Below are 24669 nucleotides of genomic sequence, written 5' to 3' on the forward strand. Positions count from 1 at the left end.
CCATAATGTTAGGTTACCGTACGTAGTGGATTTCATATAATTCGACACACATTATATTAATCTATCATTTGGAAAAGCAACCAAATTTATGGCGCCTGAACTAAAAAATTATGTTACCAACCTAGTGACATGATGGCTATACACCACCAATTCTAACATATTATGTTAAACCGTCAACAGCTTTGATCAAAGCCGATTGTCAATTTGTCATGTATCACGTCACAAACTTTTCAAGAAAAAAAAATGATGATTCTTAAGAGCTTTTTTTAACTAAATTTTAGGTTAAGAATTAGGTTAAAAATTCATTGACAATGATGCTCTTACTATAAGAGATTCTATTTATTTATTTATTTTTGGGGTCAATTTCTCGTTCTTATGGATGTCTCTTAATCATACTAAAAAATAAAAAAACAAAAAACAGAAGTACTTTAGATAGAAAAAAAAAATATACGAAAGCAAAATAAACCATGATTCAAATTAATAAATACGTAGACCTCCGTTTTTGACGACTACAGATATTTTACAGAAAGTGAGAGAACACGAAACTAAATAATCACATTATTATAGAAACCACACTCTACAAGTTAAACTTTCCGCTAACACTAATTAACAGTCAAGTTGGAAAAAAACATTTCAAGAAAAAAAAAAACTAAAGTTTCCTACTATCATACGAAACGTAGTTACTAATAGCTTTAGAGCCTTCAGCGACGGCATGACGGCTAAGCTCACCAGGTAGAACCAGCCTCACCGCTGATTCTATCTCCCTTGAGGACAAGGTCCTCCGCTTAGTATAATCGCTTAACCTAGCGGCCTCCTGCGCTATCCTCTCGAACATATCTCCCATGAACATGTTCACCACCGTCATGGCCTTCGACGTTATCCCTAAATCTGGATGCACCTGCTTCAACACCTTATACACATATCTCCTATACTCATCTCCTGCCAAATCATCTCTCTTCTTATTTTTCTTCTTCTTCTTCTCTTGCTTCTTCTCAACCTCGTTAGTCTTCTTCTTCAGGGTGCCTTCACTCGTGGATGCTGGAGTTTCCGGCGGCTGAGGTGACCGTTCATCTAGAACCTCCACGGGAACTTCAACGGTAGTAACGTTTTCTCCGACGGGAATGGAGAAAGTGAGATCTTGCGTCTCTTGATCGTTCTCTGTGATCTCTGTGGTCACATTCGGATCTCCGCCTTCCGCGACAGTAACTTTGACTGTCTCCTCCACTACTGTCTTCTTCTTCGTCACTGAAACCACCTTTGGTTTTCTCGGCGCCATTGTATTTTCTTCGTTAGTAAAACCGTAAATGTTGCTAAAGATATATAAAAGAAGGCACTTTGGGATGGGGGGTAACAGTAATTCTTCGATTGACAGGTGGTGAAACGTGTCGTTCAAAATACCAGTCGTTGGTGATTAACTGTCTACTACGTGCCTACGTGGTGTTTGTAAAAAAAGTTAAGAAAACATATCCACACAATACGCTGACTGACCCAAACCGGGAAGGCATAATGTTTAATGGGCTGAATAACCAGATTTAAACGGGCCCAAATAAACGGGTCTCCAAAACCTGCGACAACATCACGTAGCCTTCTACTATTTAAAAAAATGAAATTTTAACCATCAGTCTGTGTCAGTCGGAACACCACGTTCACCAGAAACTGTTCCAAAACCAAATTTCGTCCCAGAATAACAACGTAATTCGATGTCAAAGAACAAAAATTATAACGTAATTTCAAACTAATTTTTTTATTGTTTTCAAATTACAAATTTTAAACATTTTTGGACTGGCCACCAATTATTTGATCGCCATAAGCTATTTTCCTAGATTTTGTTTCTTTATCATGGTTCCCGGTAGCTATTAAAAAAAAATTGATCTCTGATATAAATAACGTTCGAAGAAAGTAATTAACTATCATAATGATCTAATCTCTCTATTTATAATTATGTCTCGTGCTACAAGTTTTCACTTACCAAACCAAAAGTAAATATGTTTTTTTTTTTAACTGAATACACCTAAAGGATTAAATGGCTACCATAATTCACCTACTAGTCTCCCATCTCTAATCAAGTTTTGTGTTATTTCTAAATCTTACAAACAGAAATCTATTCAATCTTTCAAGACATGAGGATCAAATTATGAAAAAGACAAAAGAAAGATGGATATAATATACAAAAATCATGTAAACACGGAATTCGGACTAAAGATTATTATAGGTATATAATATAGCGATGGAAAATTCATGTGTAAAGTAAAAGAAACAAGAGAGAATACTTGTATCTACAGAATCAAATATGATTCAGGCACTATTACTCCTCCGTTTCTTAAGGGCATGGTTTGGTTCGTGGACAAATAAAGTCTCTACCTCTTGGCTTCCGACGTCGGTGGCTTCAAAGAACCGAAGATCTTTGGACAATCTTTTCTTCTTTTTCAGACAAATCTCACGCGGTCGCTTTCTTGGCGGTGGAGGACATGTCTCAACCTCCGGAATCTTGTGATCACTCGAGGTTGGTGTACACAGAGATTCTTCTTTCTTCGATGTCTCTTGATGATCTTCTTCTTCTTCTTGGTTACTGGGTTTCGGCTCTACTGTGTTTCCTTCTTCTAGGGGTTCGAGAACCTTAGACATGGTCACATGGATGTGAAAGTTTCGTGGGGTTTTTACCTTCCAAAGGAAAGAATATTAATTCGAAAGTGAATTGGAATCTAGAAAGTGATAGGCAGAGAGAGAGAAGAGAGAAAGAGATTAAAGAGATTAAAGAGTTTGTAGTTTGCGATAATGTCCCATGTAGTATTAATCTTGACTGAATATTCGGATATTCAAATGCTTTTTTTCTTTCTTTGTGCTAAGCTTAATTGTATGGGGGAAATGAGTAAGTGAAACTTTTCAACTGCCCCTGTGTGTTTAACCTATAGAACTGCAGGAGTCAATTAGTTAGTTAGATTCATCTGTGTGTGTTTTTTTTGCGTAATTTATTTGTATATACTAGATTTGGTTAACCATGATATTATTTCTGTATTGAAAAATGTAAACTAATGGAGAAGCTTATCCAAAATTATGTCTCTTGCGTCACATCATGCTTCGATTTGTATGTGTGTAAATACGTACAAATGGTTGGCATAGGATACCATTTTCACCACTTAAAAATAATATTGTCATTTCATAATTGATGTCCGCTTTCCGACTCGCCACCCTTGGAATTATTCACTACTTCTTAGCCTACCGTATCAGCCAATCAGATACGGCCATGTCATCCTCCACTTTGGTATATTTTGAATAGTAATTCGTTGCTCAAAGTTACTACTACACAAGGTCTTTTTTTAACGAACAAATAATAATCGATACATAACTAAACTACTCTGAACATTCTGTGCTTCATATATAACTACGAATTACTTGATCAATCATACCGAAACATGTATTTTTGAGTTTGTCCCCCACTGAAGTGTATATATACGTTTGATGTTGGCATTTGGTGTCTCCATCCACATAAATCAGTACTATTTCGTTTATGATATGGTAATCAAATTCAAAACAATTGTCCATATTATTAGAAAAGAACCACAATATATATGGTAACAGTGTGTCACAGAATTTCTCTTACAGCTCAGCACTACTTTTTTTCCTTGATAATTTGTTGCATGTTGAAGGATTTGGTCACTAGCTAGTGTATCGTTTCTAGACGTTCACGACAGTATTTTGGAAGGCCGTATTGAAAACTATCTGAAATGGTAGAAACCAAAATCTTCTCTTACATTGAACAGATGAAGTTATGGAGACTCTTCTGATGATGCAGATGTTGTTCCAACTTGATTACTTGGCTATAGAAAACTTGTAAGAGAGATACAGATGGTTCTTTTAGGTTGTTATTAGTCATCAAGGAGATGTAGGGGGCCGGGCCACTACTAGTCCATTCTTCTGTTGCCTATCAAAACGCGATTCTCTTTTAACATTGGATTCGTGGTAGTCATGCTTCTTGAGAATGTATGCTTATACTCAATTCAAACTATAATTGTGATTACTGCTTGTTATATATATTTAATGGCTTTAATTAGAGTAATAACTTTTGTTGTACCTATCAAGATTTTGTTGAAAATAGTTAAAATGTATAACCAATTTATTATATTAGGGTTATATTTATAGGATTCTACAAAAGGAAAAGAAATCAATGATCCACTACTAGCAAAAGTGAGAGAAAATGAAGAAAAGTGAAGAAAATGACATTTGTTTATAACTTATAACTAATAAGAAGATAGAAACTCACAAATTCACAATAGTGAGGAAAACTATAATGGGAATGAATTATTAATAATACAAGGAAAGGGATAAAACCTAGGGGATCAGTTTTAAAAGGACTTTACTAAAGAGAAGCTTCCTTGAAAATTCAGGCTAAACATGTTTCTCTACTTGTCCTTTTTGTTGTCTGTTGCCTTGTACTATATTGAAAAACACAATACAAAATTAACTCGTACGTGTGAATCTTGTTGTGACTATAGGCAAGAAGAGAAGGTGAAAACCAGTAGATCTCTGTCGGAACATACTCTTGGTCGATCTTGGTTGAACAAACTTATAATGAAAATCAAAACCTAATTAAAGAATGATAAATTCCAGACCAAAAATACTTATTTGCGGACGGAGATGGAGTTGATCTTTAATTGGTCTGATCTCATGAGAGAAAACTCGAGATTCTTCTCTTTGTTAGAACCAAAAAGTCCGAAAGAATCACATATTCCTCTAATTAGAACGTGTGTAGGCAAAGGCAAAGGCAAAAGCTTCGACTTCTATGATTGGGACTAGTACTAGGTCTTTGCTTCTTTATTTTCCAACAACCTTAAATAAAAAAGGAAACAACTCTCAACAGGTTCAACATAAATCTCGAGTTTCATGTTGCTACTTGCTAGTTGCTACGACGACACCACCACGTCTCTGTCTAAAAGAGAGAAGGGTCTAAAAAAATAAAAGGAGGAGATAAAAAAAAAGAAGAAAGTAACCAGACTCGCACACATGGCACCTTTTCTCTTTGTCGCCTTCCAAATCATTAATTTAATTTTAATTTACCTATTTATTTTCTCTCTTCAGTCATCGGCAATAATTAATTAATTTAAATCTAATTTTTACAGATACCAAAATCCTGAATGAAATTATTTGGAAGGATACCACCGAGATGAGGAAGAAGTTTTTAATTGAGGAAGAAGTGCAGATCTATAAATTTTCACCTGCTGAAGTCTGATTTGATCTGATCGGAGGAACTGTGGAGGGATATATTACTGCAATTGCACGGTGGTAATGGCTTCGGTTCCGCCTGAAAACGGCGTGGACGGAGATGACGAAAGAGAGGAAGAAGAGGAGGAGGAAGAGGAAGAGGAAGAAGAAGCAGAAGAAAACGGAGATGAAGCTGAGGAGGAGCCACGCCTCAAGTATCAGCGGATGGGTGGCAACGTTCCTTCGTTGCTATCTAATGACGCTGCTTCCTGCATCGCTGTTGCGGCCAGGATGATCGCCCTTGGTACTCACGACGGGACCGTGCATATCCTCGATTTCCTCGGCAATCAGGCGAGTTTTTTTTTTTTTTTACTTTTTTTGGAATTTCGAACAGTTTAGGAGTTTGCGTGTCGATTTCAACATTTTAGGAGTTGTAGTATTTTGGTGATATTCTTATGATGAACTGAGGTTGATAGATGGTACGTGCATTTCGTTAGGTTTTCTCGGTTGGTGGTGGAACAGTTTTGTTTAGGTAGTTTGCTTTAGCTATAGTTTGGTCAAAGTTCAATTTCTCTTTGCTTTATGATGCTTTGTTCAGGTTAAAGAATTTCGTTCCCACACTGCTCCGGTTAATGACCTCAACTTTGACACTGAGGGAGAGTATATAGGAAGCTGTTCCGACGATGGTTCTGTTGTTATAAACAGCCTTTTCACTGATGATGAGAAGATGAAGTTTGATTATCATCGTCCCATGAAGGCCATTTCCTTGGACCCAGATTACACTAAAAAGCAATCAAAGAGGTTTGTAGCCGGTGGCTTGGCGGGTCACTTGTATATGAACTCCAAGAAGTGGTTTGGTTTTAGAGACCAGGTTTGTGATAATGTGGGTAAGTTACGTTTTGGGATACAACTTATTCACTGTGAATTTGATAAGAGGCTAACTCTGTAGGTGCTGCATTCTGGGGAAGGTCCAATCCATTCTGTGAAATGGAGAGGAAGTCTCATCGCCTGGGCTAATGATGCTGGTGTTAAAGTTTATGATACGGCCAAAGATCAGCGTGTTACATTTATTGAAAAACCACGAGGAAGCCCCAGGCCTGAGGCTTTGCTTCCCCACTTGGTTTGGCAGGTTAGCATGGATAACTCTTTTGATATGTTTACTTTATTTTATTTCACCCGTCTACATTCATATGTAACAGCATTAATTTGAAAGTGTACCTTTTTTTCTATTGTTTACAGGATGACACCCTCCTGGTGATTGGTTGGGGAACATCAGTTAAAATTGCATCAATTAAATCAGACCAGCATAAACCTGGAACGTATAGGCAGATTCAGATGTCTAGTCTAAACCAAGTTGATATCGTGGCATCTTTCCAAACCAGCTATTATATTTCAGGGATTGCTCCTTTTGGTGATTCTCTTGTCATTCTTGCGTATATACCCGTTGAAGGAGATGGTGAGAAGGAATTTAGCACCACCAATACTCTATCGCGTCAGGTACTCTCTTTGTGGTGGTTTTGGTGTTAGATATGATATATGGGGACATATTTTGGCATGAATTTTGGGAAGTTGTTGAGTCTGATTCTAAGTGCTGCAGGGAAATGCCCAGAGACCTGAAATACGCATTGTATCATGGAACAATGATGAACTTACGATGGATGCTCTTCCTGTACACGGCTTTGAGCATTACAAAGCGAAAGACTATTCCCTTGCTCATGCTCCTTTCCCAGGTCAGACTTTTGTTTGAAAGTAGTTTGTTTTCTAGGGGAAGGAAAGCCACGTTTGAATACTTACTCTGAGATTTGATGCGTGCAGGTAGTAGCTACGCTGGGGGACAGTGGGCAGCTGGTGATGAACCACTATACTATATTGTTTCTCCAAAGGATGTTGTGATTGCCAAACCCAGGTAGATTTTGTGGTCACTGTTCTTTTGTCCATGTTGTTCTAGTGCTTTGTAAATGAACATTGCGGTCCTCAACTTATGATTTTTCTTATTAGGGATGCTGAAGATCACATTAACTGGCTTTTGCAACATGGATTCCATGAAAAAGCCCTAGCAGCTGTTGAGGCTGGTGAAGGACGAACCGAACTAATTGATAAGGTACTTTTTCAAAAATATATAGTGACTAACCTGTTTATTTGTCTTTGTTTTATTGTTCCTTCTCTTGCTCTCCACTTTTCTCTACTAAAGTGTGATAAAATACTTAGAAAAGTGCTTCTCATAATTTTGATTCTTTTTTATGCAATATTTTTTGACAAAGAAATAAAAAACATATGTAATCGAGAAATACTCTTTTCATTTTACCGAAGGATTCTCTGTTCAGATGTTTCATAAGCCTAGCAGATTTTGGTCGAGAAACCAACTATTAAGTTCTCTTTTTTTTCTTGTGTTGACGATTTTTTATTCTTACACACACGGTTATCTAGGTGGGAGCTGGGTATCTTGATCATCTGATTGTGGAAAGAAAATATGCGGAAGCAGCCTCTTTATGCCCCAAATTGTTAAGAGGATCTGCTTCAGCCTGGGAGAGGTTTGGACAAATTATTACCTCTTTATATGCTAAGTGTTTGGTTTTTGGTTGTTGTCTACTTCTCTAACATCGTGTTTCTCTTTTCAGGTGGGTTTTCCATTTTGCTCAACTACGCCAGCTACCGGTTCTTGTTCCATATATGCCTACGGATAACCCAAGGCTTAAGGATACTGTGTATGAGGTTTGTGTCAATTTTGTAAAATTAGTACTTTTTCATAAAAAAGGAAATTTTTTTATTTTATACAAATATATCAGGAAAAAAAGTGTCGCTTCTATAACGCAAACTTGTATTTGAAACAACTGAGGCATAAGATTTATTTGAAGTTTATTTCCTAATGACACAGGTTGCTCTAGTTGCACTGGCAACCAACCCCTCATACCACAAGGAGCTTTTGTCAGCTGTGAAATCTTGGCCACGTTCAGTATATTCTGCTTTGACTGTTATCTCGGCAATAGAGCCTCAGCTGAACACATCTTCAATGACCGATGCCCTCAGAGAGGTCAGCATTTTCTATCATGCTAAGCTGAGATTTATTAATATCTAGTATTTACTGATTCAGAGTTGTTTATTATTTCATGTATCAGGCGCTGGCAGAGCTGTATGTAATTGATGGACAGTATCAGAAGGCCTTCTCCCTATATGCTGATGTACGTGTGTACTAAGAAAGTACCTGTAAAAAAAATATACCCCTTATCTTGTTCAAGCCTCCTTCCGTTGCTAGTCAGCTAAAATTTCATTCTCCTTTTTTTTCCCAGCTTCTCAATCCAGAAGTGTTTGATTTCATTGAGAAATACAGCTTGCATGAGGCGATTCGTGGAAAGGTAAACAAGTAAATTTTACCTCAGTTTAAGACTTCTGACAATATGGAGGCCTTTCCTGGACGATCCAAATTTCATCATCCTTAAAGTTAGCACTTAGCAGCTTAGGGGTTCATAAATTAATCAGATTTGAATATTTCCCCTTCTGAATGATGTGATCCTGAATCTATTTCTTAGATATAGGTACATGAAACCACTGTGTAAATGTGTAATACGTAATTCAAACAAAGGTGGAGCTCCACAGCATATTATTTCCAATTTTGTGGTTATGGGATGGTGGAATGAGTAGATCTAGGGGATTCAGGCATATTTACTGCTATTATGTCATGGAACTTTCATAATTGTGTCATACAGATTGGTAAACTTTGTTTCCCTTTCTGCTTGTGTAGGTGGTCCAGTTAATGTTGCTTGATTCCAAGCGTGCCACTGTCCTATTTATTCAAAATAGGGATTTGATTCCTCCATCTGAAGTTGTTCCTCAACTTCTGAAAGCTGGCAAAAAATGTGATTCAAGATTTTACTTGTACTTATATCTGCATGCGTTATTCGAAGTCAGTCATGATACTGGGAAGGATTTTCATGATATGCAGGTATGTGTAGCTAACTCGATATATATAATGATTTTTCTTTCTCTTTCTCTTTTGTGTAAGTATTTTCTTAAGATATATACATGCTTCAGGTAGAACTATATGCAGAATACGATACTAAGATGCTGCTTCCATTCCTACGTAGCAGTCAACATTACAAGTTAGAAAAGGTACTCAACATTACAAGCTAGACAGCTTACTGAAATGAACTCTCTGTGTTATGTCATTGTGAACTTGATCTATTGCAACATCTCAGGCATATGAACTTTGTGTCAAGAAAGATTTTTTAAGAGAGCAAGTGTTTGTCCTGGGGAGGATGGGGAATGCAAAACAAGCTCTTGCAGTCATCATAAATAAACTGGGAGATATAGAAGAAGTAATTGTCTAAATACTCTATGTTCAGTAGCCGGTCTTCTCTTTGCAATCCTTATATTTTGTAACTGATATCTTACTGACTGGTTATATATAAATCAAGCTATGGTATATAAAACTGATCGATCTTCTGCAGGCTGTGGAATTTGTGTCCATGCAGCACGATGATGATCTATGGGAAGAGTTGATTAAACAATGTCTAAACAAGCCCGAGATGGTAAAAACTGTGTACATGAATCAAATTGCTACATAAACTGGCCTTGATCCTGGGAATCCTTGTAGTATTGTTTCTTTAATCTTCTGTTTCTTTCCCCAAATTTTAGGTGGGCTTGCTGTTGGAGCATACGGTTGGCAACCTTGATCCTCTTTACATTGTAAATATGGTCCCAAATGGCTTGGAAATACCTCGGTTAGTTTTAACCCCGCTTCACTGTTACTCTATGTCTTAAGTTTGTTCAGTCTTTTTTTTCTTGCTGAAGTAAAAATGGTCCCTCTTCTTTGTGATGCCAAACCTTTCGGTTTACCCGCTATGTGCGCACAGAACACTAGAAAATCATATGGTTTTCTGATCACTTTTTGCCAAAATAATGGTCTCCTCATTGTTTTTTTCTGCTTTCAGATTAAGGGATCGATTGGTCAAAATTGTAACAGACTACAGAACTGAGACATCTCTTAGACACGGTTGCAATGATATTCTCAAGGTACAAATTTAGTGTCACCAATGTCCCTCTTATCATACATATCTGGAAGAGATTCCAGGGAATTTGACATGTGGGGTTTGTTGTACAGACGGATATTGTTAATCTTCTGGTCAAATGCTTCAACGAGGCTAGGCGTGGGGTCTGCCTAAGCAAAGAAGAAGACGATTCCCGTGCGAAGAGAGAAGACAATAATCGCTCATTCTCGCAGAAGATGGCAGTAGATAAATCTTTAAGCATAAAGATGACAGAGGTGAAGTCAAAGACAAGGGGGGATACACGGTGTTGTATGTGCTTCGACCCGGTCTCGGTAAGAGGGGACACTGTGGTGGTCTTCTTCTGCTGCCATGCTTACCACATGACGTGCCTCATGGATGCTGCCTTCAGCAGCAGCAATAATAAGACAACTAAAGGTTCCTCGGAGTATGAATACAGCTACGATAACAGTGTGGATGAAGAGGAAGAGGAAGAGGATGAGGAAGAAGATGAAGATGGTGATGGAGGCAGACCTGGGCGGTCGCGTTTACGGTGTATATTATGTACTACTGCCGCCGCTGCTTCCGCTCGGTAGCGACCCCTTTTGTGCATGTGTTTGTGAAGTATTTTTGGTGTGCTTCGATATTTTTTTATTACTTTCCTAAAAAAGAAAATGTTCATTGTTTGTTCTGTAGTCCTCTAAATTATAGCAAAAAGAGAAAGGCGAGGGATAAAGAAAACATATGATGTGTGCCACAATTTGTGCCTTTGTATTAGTGGCAAAATGTTACGATTGAACTGACTCAGTTTTTACAATAGCCAACTTTGTTTCTCTCGTTTGTTTTTTTTTTTTTTTTTTTTTTTTTTTGTCGGCTGTTTCTCTCGTTCTCTTTACGTTTAGTCTCTTTTTTGGTCACCTTAGCCTCTCCCAATAATGATGCCCACGCTTTAGTCTCATTTTTGGTCACCTTACGCTTTAGTGAGAATTATGTTATTTCCAAGATAGCGTAGTAGCTCCTTTAGTCCATACCTGCAACATCTCCACCTTCAGTTCTGAGTTTTTGGTTTACTGCTTTCTTTTTTTTAACTGCTATTCTTGTTGTTCGTTGTTATCAGTTCATAATCCATCTCTCCGTTCTTTGATCCTGTCATCCTGTTTTTGTTTTGGTCGGTGATCATCTTTTTTTTTCTGGTTCTTTTAATGCGTAATAGCTACTTCACCTTCCTACTATAGGTGTACACTTTTTTTTTTTTATATAGATTGTGCAAAAAAATTTAAAAAAGTTTGATAGACCACAGGCATTATCAAACAAGGTATAAATTCACAGCAACACAAGCAAAAGCCAAACTTACTCGCTCATTCAAACCAGACAAATACAGAAAATAAAGCGTGGAATCCACCAAAGAGATGTAACATATAAAGCCCCAGTGTTAATAGTTTGAACAAACGATTCCCTTTTTAGTTTCTGAAAAATACAAGATATAAAGCTTCAACAACGTATTCAAAAACATTAACAGTAGTAATACTATATAACAATGAAAACGGGAACTAGAATCAACCACCATGATATATCATTTTCTTAGAATGGCCTAAAAGAAGGGAAGAAAAGGGTTCTGTTGGGTGAGTTTTAAAAGAAAAAAACAAAAAGAATGGAAAAGTAGCACCACAAGCCTTTGAGTTGTTTAGAAGAGAGATGACCTCTAAGAGGCGACTGGTTTTGAAGTGGCCTTCTTAATGGCTTCCGCATAGGTTGTGTGCTGGTAAGTTAAGGTTGACTCAAGTAAGTCCCAAAGCGACGTCTTTGGGTTCCATCCTAATTATTTTTCCACACCAAATATTAGTTAGAAACAATTAGTTATGTTAGAAGAAACAAAGCAGACAAGAAATGAGGATATTACCAAGTTGACGGTTGATAATGGTCATGTCTGGGATCCTCTTGTCGCTGTCATCATAACCTTCTCCATAAAATTCTTTGGAGCTCACGTCTATCGTTGGACTCTCAATAGCTGTCTCTCCACTTACTTTTGAGTAGACCTGTCCATTATTCATTTTAGAACATTTGAGTGAGATATAGTATATCGAAAATCAATTAAGAGTCTTTTTGGTGACCATTTTTCTCACCTCAGTCATCATTTCAGCAAGTTGTCTTACTGTCACTTCATTGTTTGGGTTGCCTACATTGAAGATATGCCCATTGGCTCTCTCTGGGTTTTCCTGTTAAAATTCCCACAAGCAAATTCAGATGCAACTTCCTTGATAGCATTACAACTAACAAAATCAGCACATGCAGGAAACTCACAATCATCAAAAGGACAGCTTCAATAGCATCTTTGATGTAGATGAAGGTTCTCTGTGATTCTCCACCATCCACAAGCTTGAGAGGCTCCCGTCGCAGAAGGTTCTGAGAATACCCCGAAATGTTTTATTAATATAAGCTGCAGCCACAAAAATAACTCTGGTTGATGTAATGAATCTGTATACTTACGTTACTGAAGCACGCAAGCACCCGAGGGACACCCTCGCTGGGACCATCAATGCCAGGGATGAAATCCATCCTAGGTCCAATCCAGTTAAACGGTCTTACAATGGTGAACTCGAGTCCGTTCTCAGCACCCTCAGCTGCAACCATAAACAAGTAAAGTGAGAACGGTTTTGTATCTAGATAAATCTAATTATCTTATCATGTAAATGAAACTACATACCGTAGACAAGTCTCTCAATCAGTTGCTTTGCACAAGCATATGACCACCTCTGCTTCTCAATAGAACCAAATATGCAAGGAGATACATCTTCTTTGAGTACATAAAATTCCGGATCCTGTAGAAAACAAGACGAGCATCATTTGTGAGTACTGAAGAAATAACAGATACATACACAAAAGCAGTACAAAAATCACCAGACACGAACTAACTTTACTAACATAGCTAACCAAAAATCACAAAACAAATACTCTCATGAAGTAGCTGGGGATTTAAGCCCAGACTCATGTAATTGCGGAATAAACAACATTGTCTTGATATTTAGAACAATTACTAAAGTGGATACTGATAGGCTAAGAACAAGTTAACTTTTACTCTCTATCTCAGAAAACGATGTCTTAACAACAACAGAATATAAAAAATTTATGTGTCTATCTTTTAGCGAGTGTGACAATGTATTAAAAAAAAACAGCTTCCTGATCCACTAGACAGCGACATTCAGCAGAAAGTGATGCTTAAGACAATTACATGATCAGAGTGGAGAGGAGAAAAAGCCTGACCTGGCGCAGAGGATGATCCTTGGGAAGAAAGCTTCCTATAGTTTTGCCATACACTTCACAAGTGGAAAAGTGAATCAGACGTTTGTTGTTCTCTGAGCAGTACTTAACCTACATCCGCAAAAACCAATGTCCACTCAATGTCACAACTAATATCCGTATCACATAAAAAACATTCCTCAAACTTACAAAATTGCTCCACTCAACCAAAAAAAGAAAAAACAAATGGACGGAGAACACCAAAAAATACACATACCACCGGGAGAGCATCGATGAAATTGCTGTAGATAGTGTCAAGTGGACGTGTATTGTAATCTGCTGGAGTACAGATCGCAGCCAGATTTATCGTCTGCAAAGCAAAACAACAGAGATTAAAGAAGACATTCACAATTCAGAATTCAATTTCCCGTAACAGATCAGATCTGAGTCTGTAATCATCAAAAATCAGCAAACACACTAACTATAACTTCGAAATTTCCCAACAAATTTCTAATTATATTGCATAAGGTTCAATAACTTGGTAAAGAAGAGCTTCACATTTCACATTAATGATTTCACTGAGAAGAGGGGAAGAAGAATACCAGATCTGCCATCTTGACAAGTCCTTCGAGTCTAGAATCATGTTTAATGTTGATACGATGAAACTGGATCCGGCCAGCCCATTCAACGGTATCAGGCTCAAGCAAGTGCTTGATCTTATCGTTGTAAACATCGAGCGCAAGCACCTTGTGAGGAGTCTCCGTCATCAGCTTCTCGCAGAGGTGAGAGCCAATGAAACCTCCGGCACCGATCATGCATATCGTAAGCGGCTTAATCGGCCTGCCGTCCAGATCCAATCTACCAACTCCGTTCGCCATATTTGCTGTGTCGGTGACGGAAAAAAACCAGAATACGCGTGATCTCTCTCTCTCTCTCTCACGCTACAGAGATAACAATGCAATCAATGGGTGGAAGAGAGATTTGTGGGGATGGGAGAAGAAAAAAAAAAGAAGATACGAGAGATGGATATTTAAAGGCATGTGGGAGAGTGAGTGATCAAGGAAGAAAGCCATATTGTAGTATAAAAAAATAAATTACTAAAGTTCCACCCCTAGTCTCACCGCCTGTATACATTAGACTATACTCGCCCCACACTCCCACGTGAAATTAATGTCTTTGTTATGTGTCATATTCTCTTCTTCTCTCAATTATTATGAATCTGACTGTTCATCTAATTTTAAAACTATGAATCATAGCTAATTATTTCAAATTATTGATTTGTGACTTGTTGTGAGTATGAACTTTTGTTACATAATTTAAGGTACACATATGTGTGTTGCTTTACACCGACACATGAAATTGTACCCGGAGCAAATATACCTATAATTGTTTTCGTATCCGTCGTCTTGTTTGATTGGTGCTTATCCGTCGGTGGCCCTAGTGTTTAGATCAAAAGTTAAAAAAAAAATGGGAAAGGAGAGAAGTGGTGGGTGGGTAAGTGAGAATTAAATTAGTGTTACATCTGTGATAAAATTACAATGATATATAAGATTACAAAGTCCAACCACAGTGGAGTGAAAATGCTAGTAGTAGAAGCTACAAGAAGCGAGCAAAAAGATGGACAAGTAAGGTTACTACTTGTAACAGGTGACAACTTCTTTTGAAACTCTCCGAACCGCTCTCTCTCCACTGTCCTGTGTTTATAACGTCTTTGCTTCGTCCCCCTCTTGACGCTGAAACGTTCACTTCCAGAGAACCTGCAATATGCAATTTCATTATCTGGCAATCTGCATCATACTCCAATGTAAGCTAGGATATATTAACCAAATTGTAATCCGTTGATTGCTTTTGCCGTGATATAGTTAACACACTCACAGTCGTATTCTGACCATCCAATCCTTTGGTGAACTAGATCGTAGACCACCACTTTGTCCTTAAGAACCAAATCTGCAGAGAAATCCAGCAGAAACTAATTGAGAAAATAGTCGCACTGTTTCACTTGATACAAGAAATCAGAGTCGTTACCGCCAAGAATTGTTATACGACGATGCGACATTCTCTGGAAACCAATGCACCATATTGAACTTCCTGACTGATGATAGCAAAAGAAAACATATCAAATTTTTCTTGGCACTAGTAGAAATTTTAAAGGTAACGGCTGATAATAAATACAAGAAAACTATCCAGATTATCTAACTGTTCAAGTGAATATAAGAACTTAGGTTACATTATACTAAATAATCAATCATGACAGTCCCAACGCCTTAATTTTCCATTTAGTTTGTCTACAAAGCTATGAAACTAATTTTTCCATTCTCCATTTTGTTTACTCTCAACTCTCAACCAAATGCCCACCAAACCCCTACAAAAATCCACACCCAAAAATATATGCGCAGACATGCTTATAAACCCATCCCTCACTAACAGTTCTGTCAAGAACTCCTAACAGCTCTAATCTGCTAGATTCAGTCTTAGGCTTTATACAGCTAATTTTTTCAAAGCATATATTGACACATTGAGACACTACAAGAGAACATATGAAGTAGTGTAAGTGTATGAGTATGCTTACACTAGAAAAAATCTGAAGATACCCACGAGGTCTTAAGACCATTGATGCCCCACCAGCAAAGCTCAAACTAACTTCGGGAAAGACATCAACGTCACTGTATAATAGATTCAAATCTTTTTAGCACTTAAGTATGAGAGACAACAACTTTTTATATATACATACAAATGAGAGGAACTTTACCCAGCTGTGATATCAAAGCACTGGTAACTCTCATAGGTAATGGGACGTCCGTATTGTGAAACAGCATTTGCAATCTGCAGGTTGAACGGTTTATTAGTCTTCTTTCTAGTAAGGTATAATAACATATATCATCACATTGGATTGTAATCTCATTTTTTAAATGTAAAACTGGAGGAAAGATACTTCAACAATGGGAAAAAGTCAGCATATGGCATATATGGAAAAACTGAAGGTGAACTGATGAAGAAAAAACACTCACAGCTTGGATAAATGGATTATACGCTTCGTCGGGAAGATAAGCAAGAGTCGTCCCCGTATCAATTATCGTTCCATCACCCGTAGCTATTGTGAATACAGATGGATCAATAGGTAAGATCTGACCGTTCACAGCAATGCTCTGCAGGTTCACATTATAATGTGGCCTGAAATTTTTTTGCAGTATATTATCTGAATCAAGACGTGGGTTTATATATTTTAGTTTTCCTATCCCAAGATAAATGAGCTACATGTTCTTTCCATGAGACAGACACAAAAAAGAAAGTCAATTTCTGGATAATATGGTTCCTACAGAAGAATGTGATAGCAAAAATAGCAACAAAACTCGCTTTTCTATCTGAGTAATGATTTTCATAATCATCAGTCAAACCCTAGATCTACCTCATTGGCTTGTGAAAACAATTTCGGGTAGTACTACTCAAAACACAGAAGTCTAATTCATTGTAATGTAAAGTACCCACAAGGTTTAAACGGTACTTTTATTTACATAATATGATAACAGTTGACGAGTATAATCGCAAGATTAAGAACTCACTGTGATGGAACAAGAGGGGTATAGACAGTATCTGGCCTCTTAATTTGACCTAAAACCATTATACCTCCACCGTTTTTATCTCCCTTCAGGCAGTGAGAGAATACTCGTGGAGCAAGTCCTTGCACAGCAAGCTGTGAAATTACAGATAAACTCCCTTGTCCTAAGCCAAAGATGCCATCTACTGCTCTCCTAGGCCTCTGTAAATCTCCAGTTTGTAAATTGCTACACCTGTTAGTCAATATTGAAGACAAGCTTAACATATTTTGAAAGTTGAACCACAGAAAAGATGATTTGGAAGTTAGTTCATATCCTACTTCATGAGTCGATGTTTCTTGAATAAAAAACTAATGAATGTATTTTGAAATACAGAAAAATTGTTTCTCATTTGGCCAACATTTTCTCCCCTTAAGATGCTGTCAAGACTCAGGAGTCCAAAGACCAAGGAAATCATCATGGAAAGGGAATTTAAAATGCAAGATAAGAAATATGAGACACGAATCTATATATACACACAGTTCTTTTGCTGCTAGCTTACCCGAAGACAAAGGGAGCAGAGGAATTTATAGCCAATGTACTGGTGATAACAGTATCAAAGGACATGAAATCTGAGATGTAGTAACCAGAAGTGCCACTTCCATCACCATACTTAAACGAATAGGAACAAAGATTGTTGGGAGAACAGCCCGATTCTGTCTGGAAATTTGAGTAACATCTCCTGTCTGAACATGAAACTAATGATGCTGAGGATGAAACTCCAGGATCAAAGAAACTTAGCTGAATCTGGAAACCAAAAGAAACCACAAAAGAGAGGCAAAACAAAAGCTTTTAGAAGTCTACCTCGTCATAAAGATTTAGTCAAGCGCATGTGTAAGAACGCCATAAAGGAAAGTTAAGAAAGATTTATACTTGTAATTCACTGGTCTTGGGGCAGCCGTTGCAGGAAGTGCAGCTAACCCATAAAACATCACTTCCAGTGTCAATCTGAACATTGAATTCTCTTGGAGGTGTCCCAAGTTTAACCTTTGTGTAGTAAAGCCTGTCATTAAAGGAAATATGACGATAAGATTCTAAAATAGGAATGGACAAGAGTCAAAAGACACAGTCAAAGATATTTCTAAATCCAAATTGAACACAGATTCGAGAATGCTGCTAATTAAGGTTTAGAAGAGCTCGGTCTTCACAAGCCAAAGCAAAGTTCATTTATTTATAATACTACTATTTGATTCAATCAGGTTTGGTGAAGAATGCCTCTCATCTTGAAAACAGAATCGAATCTCATTACTCAGCCTAACCAGAAATAAATTAGTTCACTCGATTTACTTTTTTCGGGAGAAAAGTTTTCAAATCCAAGTCCGGTAAATGTACTACGGTTCGGAAAAGGTAAATTTTATCTTTGAAAACCAAAAAAAAGAAAGAAATTTTCGAAAAATGAAATCGAAAAAGTGCATAAGCAAATGGGTACCCAACGAGAAACGGATCGGAGGCTCCATCAACCGGGAAATTAACAACACCGCCGACGGGAGACTGCAATAACCTTCCATGGCGAGCTGAATCAAAAGCCCTGAGCTCAGTCAGACCAAGTTCGTGGTTCGGCGGTATCAATCTCTCCAGCTTGAGAACCGCGTCGGAGCCGCATACTACCATGGTTGTGGCAGCATGTAAAAACAAAGTAGCGATGATGATTACTCCAGCAGGAGTATCCACCGCCATTTCTCGAGTTCGAACTTTCTCTTCTGGGGAGAGAGAGAGAGAAAGCCGCCAATTGAAACGTTCTGATATATTCTGATGACAGTACTAAAGTTTTGCACATTTCAGTGATTAATTTAATTAAACATGGAATGAAGCTTTGCATACATTATCCCTTTTTGTTTAGATATTTTTTCAAACTAATGTGTTTTTTTTTTTTTTTTTGGGATTTCTCAAGTTCAAATGTTCAATTCTTTTTCCTTTTTATGTTTGTTGTTGAATAAAATTGAGTACTAGATAAAGTAGTGACTGATGTAATGTTTCTATGCTCCACCAATATGACGCGTCTAAGCACGGATATTTTTCGTTGACCGACCATTGACCTACCTATGGCCAAAAAATTACCCACCTCACTCAGAAGTCTACGCAACGGCTTTGCTTGGAACTTAAAATTACACGGCCTTTAACGAAGTAGATGTTTTGTTTTGTTTCCATTTAAAACCAATTGTATCAGAAAAAGCATTTTAGGTCATTTAATTCTCAGATGAGTACAAATAAGCAGATATCTGAAAGAGAAATACATAAAGACTGAAGAGTGAAGAGTAAGCATTGCCCCCTATTAGTCCAAACGTCGAACACCAATATAAATCGGACAAAGGAGTCTCTAACTCTCTATTACTCCGAAAGTCCTGACTACACGAATTGAATCATAAAGAGATACTTTATTGTCTTCTTCTTTGTACCCTTCTGAAAAATCAATTGTTCCACATCATTCGTAAGTGTAAAAGAGGAGCACTTGTCTTTTTAAACAGTCTCCAGTTTAAGCAGCGATCTGTAAATGTCATGAAATACCCTTTAGATGTTTTATTTAAATACGCAAAACTATATCAAGAAGGTGCTTTGACAAGATGCTGCTCAAAAAACTTTTGCAATTCTTCCCTATGAAACATTCCAGTAACAGTATCTTATAAGTTACTTATACCAAACCTGCACTTTCTATGTGAACGTTTTTCTCCTTCATGTTATTGAACTTTTCGGATAAGTGAAGGCCTAAAGAGAATTGGGTGTTATGATTTAAATACTTTAAAAGCAATCATTTTGGCTAACCTCTCATTGATCCTCCAAGAGAATTTTGGTGCAAGAGAGAAGTTGTGATACTTCCTCTGGAGTTGCTGTTCCAAAACCTTGCCATCTTATTCTCCCGGATTTGTCAAGTAGGAGAATATACCTGACACATAAACATATATGTGCAACAGAGAGATAAGAAAATAATCTACTATGCTTTCTTAACTTGATAAGGTGGAGATTTTCTTTACCCAGTGAGAAGGTTCAGAACTTTAATTTGTTTACGGAAGTTATAATGGTCCCCAAACGCATAAACAACCTGCCTCTGGAGGACATGGTTCTCGCTATTTTTTGGTTTTTGCAAGACCCGGAGAAGAAGTTTTTTTATAGGGGATAAGCCCAGCAGCCATTTGTCTATAAATGAAACCTATAATTACAAGAAAACAAGTTTTCCTGAAGAGAATGGGAGGAAAAAAAAAAAAGCTGCCAGATAAAGCACTTATGCTGGTTCTAAATCTGATCTAAATGTGAATAGCACAAAATGATTCAGGAACAGTACCTCAAACAACTGAAGATCTTTCCTGTTGCCAAATGATTCAAGAAATGGTTTGCTCCACGAGCTGATCATTTCCTGTCACGTGTAGCAACCAAAAACGCATCAAAAATTATACAAGCTAGGTATATAATGTCATACTATGATACTAATCAACAAGTGGTTCCCTACTTAAGAACACTGTATCATGCAGCCACTGATTAGTAACCTTAACAAGCAACAATTCCGTTAATGCTTCATAAAGGCTAAGAAAACACTCTCGATTCCATTAAAGTATATAGGACAAACAAGGTAGAAGTTTCTGAGTACCTGAGAGCTTGCCCGAAAAGACAGACAGACCAATGATAATTTAGGAACAGCCAAACTCTCCGTGTTGACCTCATTGTTGTTGGAAGTAATAGGCAATGTCTGGCTTTCTCCATTAGCAAAAGTCACTGCTAATGCCGGAAATTTCATGGCTGAAACAGCAGGAATTATAGTCTTATTTGCAGCTGCTATCTGCAAAAACACCAGTTGACAATGGAGGAATTCATAAAGCCAATATAAGGTCGGTATCAAAATCTAGCACAGCCAAGGACAACGAAATATGAAACTGAGTTCCCAAAACTGAGTTCTACTATGGCTAGTGAAAGCAATCCACCCTTAAAACTGAAAAATTTTGCTGCTACGAGAAGACAGAATCTGGGGTCTTTGATTTTGACTCCTACCAAATAAGAGACAGAATGTAAGAAGTTGCATCGTTATACCTTACCGCCATGTTCCCTGAATTCTTTCATATCAGCAAAGTATCCCCGATTCATCTCATCATTACTGCCCTAAACCACATCATACAACGCAAATTAACTTCTCATTGAGACAATTCCTTTAAACTGAGAGCAAATCAAAGCTAGAATACGAACTTCAATGGTGAATCTATAAAGGAAATGAATCTAAATAAAGGGGAGCTTACAGTCTAGCACGTTCATCCTCAATTGCTTTCTTGTTCCCGAACTGCCCAAAACAGCATCGACGGATAATGGTCAGTCGACGATTCTTCCGATAAGCGAAATTGACAATTTCTGAATAATACCTTGTAAAAATCGAGGAAAGAGCGGGAGGTTGATCGAAGAGCTGGCATTTGCGTAGGGAGAGAGTCATGATTCTCGTAGCGAGTGGAGATGAAGAGCCCTTGATGCTGGTTTCGATACGAGAAAGCAGAGACTGATCTATGCTTCAGGATTCGAGTCAACGTAGTCGCCATTTGAGAAGAGCTTAAACCCTATTTGGTTGAAGCAGCTAGAAACTGTGTTGTAGAAGAACAAGTCTTGCTTGTTTAATGCAAACCGAACCAACACGCTTGAAATTGTAAACCAGCCTAAAATCCTAAACCAAATAGTTTTGTTGGCTCAGACGATTAAACCGACATTCTGATCCGGTTTAGCCATATCCCCAAAGGCCGCCCAACTTTGGGCTTTCGATATTTCTTTGGGTTTCCAAGATTCAAATACTCCAAAATCCAGATCCGAACCGATTATTGTAAAATTTATCCATTTTCTTTATTTAATCGTATTAAATGCATACGAATATGTTAAAGTAAAACTGATATTACTAGAAAATTAATAACAACTAGTGATGGACCCGCACGTACGTGCGGAGTTATTTTTACAAAATTACGATTTGTTAAGTAGATGTTATTTTGGTAAAATTTTGTTATATGGCTTTATTTGATAAACTATATATAGACACACATTTGTAAAATATAGATATTGTATTATATAATACAATTTTAAAATTATTTAAATGAAAATGATAAATGATATTACTTGTTTATTTTTTAAACTAATCAAAATATTTCACTGTTTGCTTAGAGATGTTAAATCGGATTTGGGTTTGGCTTTAGTTTGAAATGTTTTATGTGTAGTTTAAAATGGAAACCCGTCCTGTCCCTTTCCGTCTTGTCCTGAACCGTCCTGTCCCACCCGCCCCGTCCCGTCTTCTATCTGTCATAAAATTTATGTCCCGTAATCATTATAAGAAACTTGGTAAAATATTTAGACGGGATATCCGTATTCCTAGTTTAAATATTTATTTTTATCAAACTAATAAAAATCTAATTATCAATCTAAGTCACATGCTCCCACTATTTTCATTCACAAGGCATTGTCTGTAATCCTAGCATACACAATCCTTGTTCGATTTTTAATTTTATTGATATTTCCGTTTCATCTTTATTTCTCATTACTTTCTTCAATTCAAAGATTCATGTTTTAGCCTTTTTGTTTTCTAAAGATTTAGGTATTTCTATTTTTCTAATACATGGATTTATTGTAGTTTTGTTATCCGAAGTATACGTTATCTTCTTGTACCCATCATATCATGTCTAAATATTTGAAATAAATAGGAAAGTGGAAATTAAATTTAGCAATTTAAATTACATGTCCCCGTATCATACTCGTAGTTTTATATTTGAAAGTTGAAAGTGAATTTAACTTTATAACCATGTCTCATAACAATTATATCTGATCATGTTCTTTTTTATGAGAAATAATTCAGATAGTGTTTGTTTTCGAAATATAAGTTCCCGTCTTGTATCCATTCCTATAAGTTTATATATTTTTTAATAAATAACACCATTTACATGTAACTAATATTATTTTCATATATGTAAAATTTCATATAATCGTCCAAAAGTAGAGATTTATACGTCCCAATGTTGAATTTTGTACAATATTTTGAGATTTTGACAATGCTTTATTTCTGTCCTAGTTGATGATGATTCGACAAATTAAATATAACTACCAATTTTTTTTATTTCAACCGGTTATCCAAAACTTATATATCATATTTTTCAAGGATAGTTTAAAATTGTATGTATATGTGAGATAATGTTTGTAGATATTTATTTATGAGAATTTTTGAGAAATACCCCTTTTGGTGTACCCCTTTTTAAAAATACCCCTTATTTATGAGAATTTTTGAGAAATACCCCTTTTTAAAAATACCCCTCTTTTCTATCCATTTTCAAAAATACCCCTTTTCAAATATGAAAAATTATAAACTTTTATATGGTTGATAAGGTACATCAAGATCATCTTTACTACAACATGACTAAATTCAAATATTTATAAGGTTTAAAAAGGTTCTAAACGGCGTTTATAAGGTTTTATAAGGTTTTTATAAGGTTTTTAAAAGGTTTACAAAGTTTTTATAAGGTTTTTAAATGATTTTGAAAAGGTTGTATAATCTATTTATGAAATATATATTTATAAATTTACACACATATAAAGATAATTTGTGTCTATAAATATAAGCTTATACATATTTTTTTGATAAATTTCAAATTTTATAGTGACTTTTTGATAAAATTAGAAAGAGGGGTATTTTAAAAAAGTGTTATTGGAAAATGGGTATTTTTGAAATTCCCCATTTATTTATTATATCATACCAATTTGACATTTTATTTGTTTTCAATTAGATTAAATCATAAAATATAATCCATTTATTATTTAAAAATTGGTAATAAGTCGTTAAAATCATTTAAATGTGATATATCCACTTGTTATTTAGTTTTAATCTTAATACAAATTATATATGTTTATAATCTCAAAATGTAGTTAATGATTTGATAAAACAATTATTTAATATTTGATAATAGTAATTAGCCCTGGGCATTCGGGGGCCCGTTCGGGTTCGGGCCGGGCTTTTCGGGATTTCGGGTTTTCGGGTTTGGACTTCTAAAGCGCATTCGGGTATAAATATATTTTCGGGCGGGCTCGGGTTCGGGCCGGATTTTTCGGGTTCGGGTTTGGTTTTATTTCGGGTTCTAAGTAACCAATAAAATTTTGATCAAAAAGCAGAAATTTTAATGTAATCTTGGAAGCTATAAAACAAAGAAACCATAAAACTAAAAATCTATAAAACTATTAAGCTAGCTTTTTTAATATGACCAAAAGCTATAAAACTAAGACTGACTTCACGTAAATAACCAAACCCACTAACCTTTACAGAAATTTTTGTTTTTTAGCCAAAATAGAACTTATATATTCGATAATATTAAAGATAGAAGTACAGAGAACTGTATTACATACGATCACATGGAAGCCTTACGGTTCACCTAACCAGTAAACACAACTCTATACTTTAGCCTTGCGACCTAAATCAAACGGTTCATATATAGAACTCCAGAAAATAGAAAACCAGCAAAACGAGCATGTGTATGTATATAAACCCACTTTGGTACAATGTCACGTTCATGCGTTCCCTTATACACCCCAAATTAGATTGAGTCAAACAAATTATTTTAAACACTTATATTTCTTGCAGGAAGTATCACCATCTCCTTTATATTGAACACCATTCACGACAGGGCACTCAGGCACTCCTTTATATTGAGCATGAGTTTCCTTAC

General features: G+C 36.5%; 6 protein-coding genes across 7 annotated transcripts; 1 reads left to right on the forward strand and 5 right to left on the reverse strand.

Annotated features, from left to right (window-relative positions):
* Positions 1–457: 457 nt before the first annotated feature.
* Positions 458–1624, reverse strand: LOC17900374 (histone H2B.2). Its single transcript, XM_006306041.2, has one exon. It carries the CDS (start codon positions 1274–1276, stop codon positions 650–652), a length of 627 nt encoding a protein of 208 aa, XP_006306103.1. The 5' UTR covers positions 1277–1624; the 3' UTR covers positions 458–649.
* Positions 1625–2132: 508 nt separating this feature from the next.
* LOC17900590 (cyclin-dependent protein kinase inhibitor SMR2) lies at positions 2133–2936 on the reverse strand. Its single transcript, XM_006305813.2, has one exon. The coding sequence runs from the start codon at positions 2623–2625 to the stop codon at positions 2296–2298; it is 330 nt and encodes a 109-aa protein (XP_006305875.1). The 5' UTR covers positions 2626–2936; the 3' UTR covers positions 2133–2295.
* Positions 2937–5128: 2192 nt separating this feature from the next.
* On the forward strand, positions 5129–11014 carry LOC17899990 (vacuolar protein sorting-associated protein 41 homolog). The gene is made up of 19 exons (XM_006303643.2): positions 5129–5550; positions 5798–6070; positions 6149–6328; positions 6439–6696; positions 6797–6929; positions 7015–7105; positions 7198–7300; positions 7627–7730; positions 7818–7911; positions 8075–8230; positions 8316–8378; positions 8487–8552; positions 8939–9139; positions 9229–9306; positions 9393–9512; positions 9645–9725; positions 9832–9917; positions 10128–10209; positions 10298–11014. Exons 1-19 carry the CDS (start codon positions 5284–5286, stop codon positions 10775–10777), a joined length of 2916 nt encoding a protein of 971 aa, XP_006303705.1. The 5' UTR covers positions 5129–5283; the 3' UTR covers positions 10778–11014.
* Positions 11015–11413: 399 nt separating this feature from the next.
* LOC17898089 (UDP-D-apiose/UDP-D-xylose synthase 2) lies at positions 11414–14452 on the reverse strand. The gene is made up of 10 exons (XM_006304973.2): positions 14021–14452; positions 13696–13788; positions 13443–13550; positions 12886–13000; positions 12669–12802; positions 12483–12584; positions 12305–12397; positions 12082–12217; positions 11882–11996; positions 11414–11648 (listed from the first exon to the last, which is right to left on the reverse strand). The coding sequence occupies exons 1-9, from the start codon at positions 14294–14296 to the stop codon at positions 11884–11886; spliced, it is 1170 nt and encodes a 389-aa protein (XP_006305035.1). The 5' UTR covers positions 14297–14452; the 3' UTR covers positions 11414–11648; positions 11882–11883.
* Positions 14453–14905: 453 nt separating this feature from the next.
* LOC17900446 (aspartic proteinase-like protein 2) lies at positions 14906–18866 on the reverse strand. The gene is given in 11 exon segments (XM_006307275.2): positions 14906–15175; positions 15294–15365; positions 15444–15510; positions 15988–16081; positions 16168–16241; positions 16427–16589; positions 16979–17206; positions 17514–17758; positions 17885–18014; positions 18441–18721; positions 18723–18866. Coding segments are annotated over 11 exon segments (1623 nt in total). The 5' UTR covers positions 18831–18866; the 3' UTR covers positions 14906–15014.
* Positions 18867–19126: 260 nt separating this feature from the next.
* Positions 19127–21552, reverse strand: LOC17898742 (mitochondrial ATPase complex subunit ATP10). Of its 2 annotated transcripts, none has more exons than XM_006304030.2 (8): positions 21352–21552; positions 21232–21272; positions 21029–21092; positions 20592–20780; positions 20289–20360; positions 19981–20156; positions 19772–19892; positions 19127–19496 (listed from the first exon to the last, which is right to left on the reverse strand). In XM_006304030.2, the coding sequence occupies exons 1-7, from the start codon at positions 21520–21522 to the stop codon at positions 19775–19777; spliced, it is 831 nt and encodes a 276-aa protein (XP_006304092.1). In that variant the 5' UTR covers positions 21523–21552; the 3' UTR covers positions 19127–19496; positions 19772–19774. The 2 variants fall into 2 exon arrangements, with proteins under 2 accessions (XP_006304092.1, XP_006304091.1); XM_006304029.2 differs by having other exon boundaries at positions 21029–21097; positions 21352–21402.
* Positions 21553–24669: the final 3117 nt, after the last annotated feature.

The sequence above is a fragment of the Capsella rubella genome, unplaced genomic scaffold (genome assembly GCF_000375325.1).
Source record: "Capsella rubella cultivar Monte Gargano unplaced genomic scaffold, Caprub1_0 scaffold_1, whole genome shotgun sequence".
Classification (NCBI taxonomy): Eukaryota; Viridiplantae; Streptophyta; class Magnoliopsida; order Brassicales; family Brassicaceae; genus Capsella; species Capsella rubella.

Excerpts from the sequence above, each read along its gene's own strand:
- LOC17900374 (XM_006306041.2), bottom strand. The coding sequence starts at position 1,276 with ATGGCGCCGAGAAAACCAAAGGTGGTTTCAGTGACGAAGAAGAAGACA.
- LOC17900590 (XM_006305813.2), bottom strand. The coding sequence starts at position 2,625 with ATGTCTAAGGTTCTCGAACCCCTAGAAGAAGGAAACACAGTAGAGCCG.
- LOC17899990 (XM_006303643.2), top strand. The coding sequence starts at position 5,284 with ATGGCTTCGGTTCCGCCTGAAAACGGCGTGGACGGAGATGACGAAAGA. Across the intron at positions 7,731-7,817 it reads TCTGCTTCAGCCTGGGAGAG|GTGGGTTTTCCATTTTGCTC; the intron begins GTTTGGACAAAT and ends TTCTCTTTTCAG. Across the intron at positions 9,140-9,228 it reads AGGATTTTCATGATATGCAG|GTAGAACTATATGCAGAATA; the intron begins GTATGTGTAGCT and ends TACATGCTTCAG.
- LOC17898089 (XM_006304973.2), bottom strand. The coding sequence starts at position 14,296 with ATGGCGAACGGAGTTGGTAGATTGGATCTGGACGGCAGGCCGATTAAG. Across the intron at positions 13,001-13,442 it reads AGGATCATCCTCTGCGCCAG|GATCCGGAATTTTATGTACT; the intron begins GTCAGGCTTTTT and ends TGTTTTCTACAG. Across the intron at positions 11,997-12,081 it reads CATTATCAACCGTCAACTTG|GATGGAACCCAAAGACGTCG; the intron begins GTAATATCCTCA and ends AAAAATAATTAG.
- LOC17898742 (XM_006304030.2), bottom strand. The coding sequence starts at position 21,522 with ATGGCGACTACGTTGACTCGAATCCTGAAGCATAGATCAGTCTCTGCT. Across the intron at positions 21,093-21,231 it reads GAGGATGAACGTGCTAGACT|TAATGATGAGATGAATCGGG; the intron begins GTAAGCTCCCCT and ends GGTTTAGGGCAG. Across the intron at positions 20,361-20,591 it reads CTTTTCGGGCAAGCTCTCAG|GAAATGATCAGCTCGTGGAG; the intron begins GTACTCAGAAAC and ends TACACGTGACAG.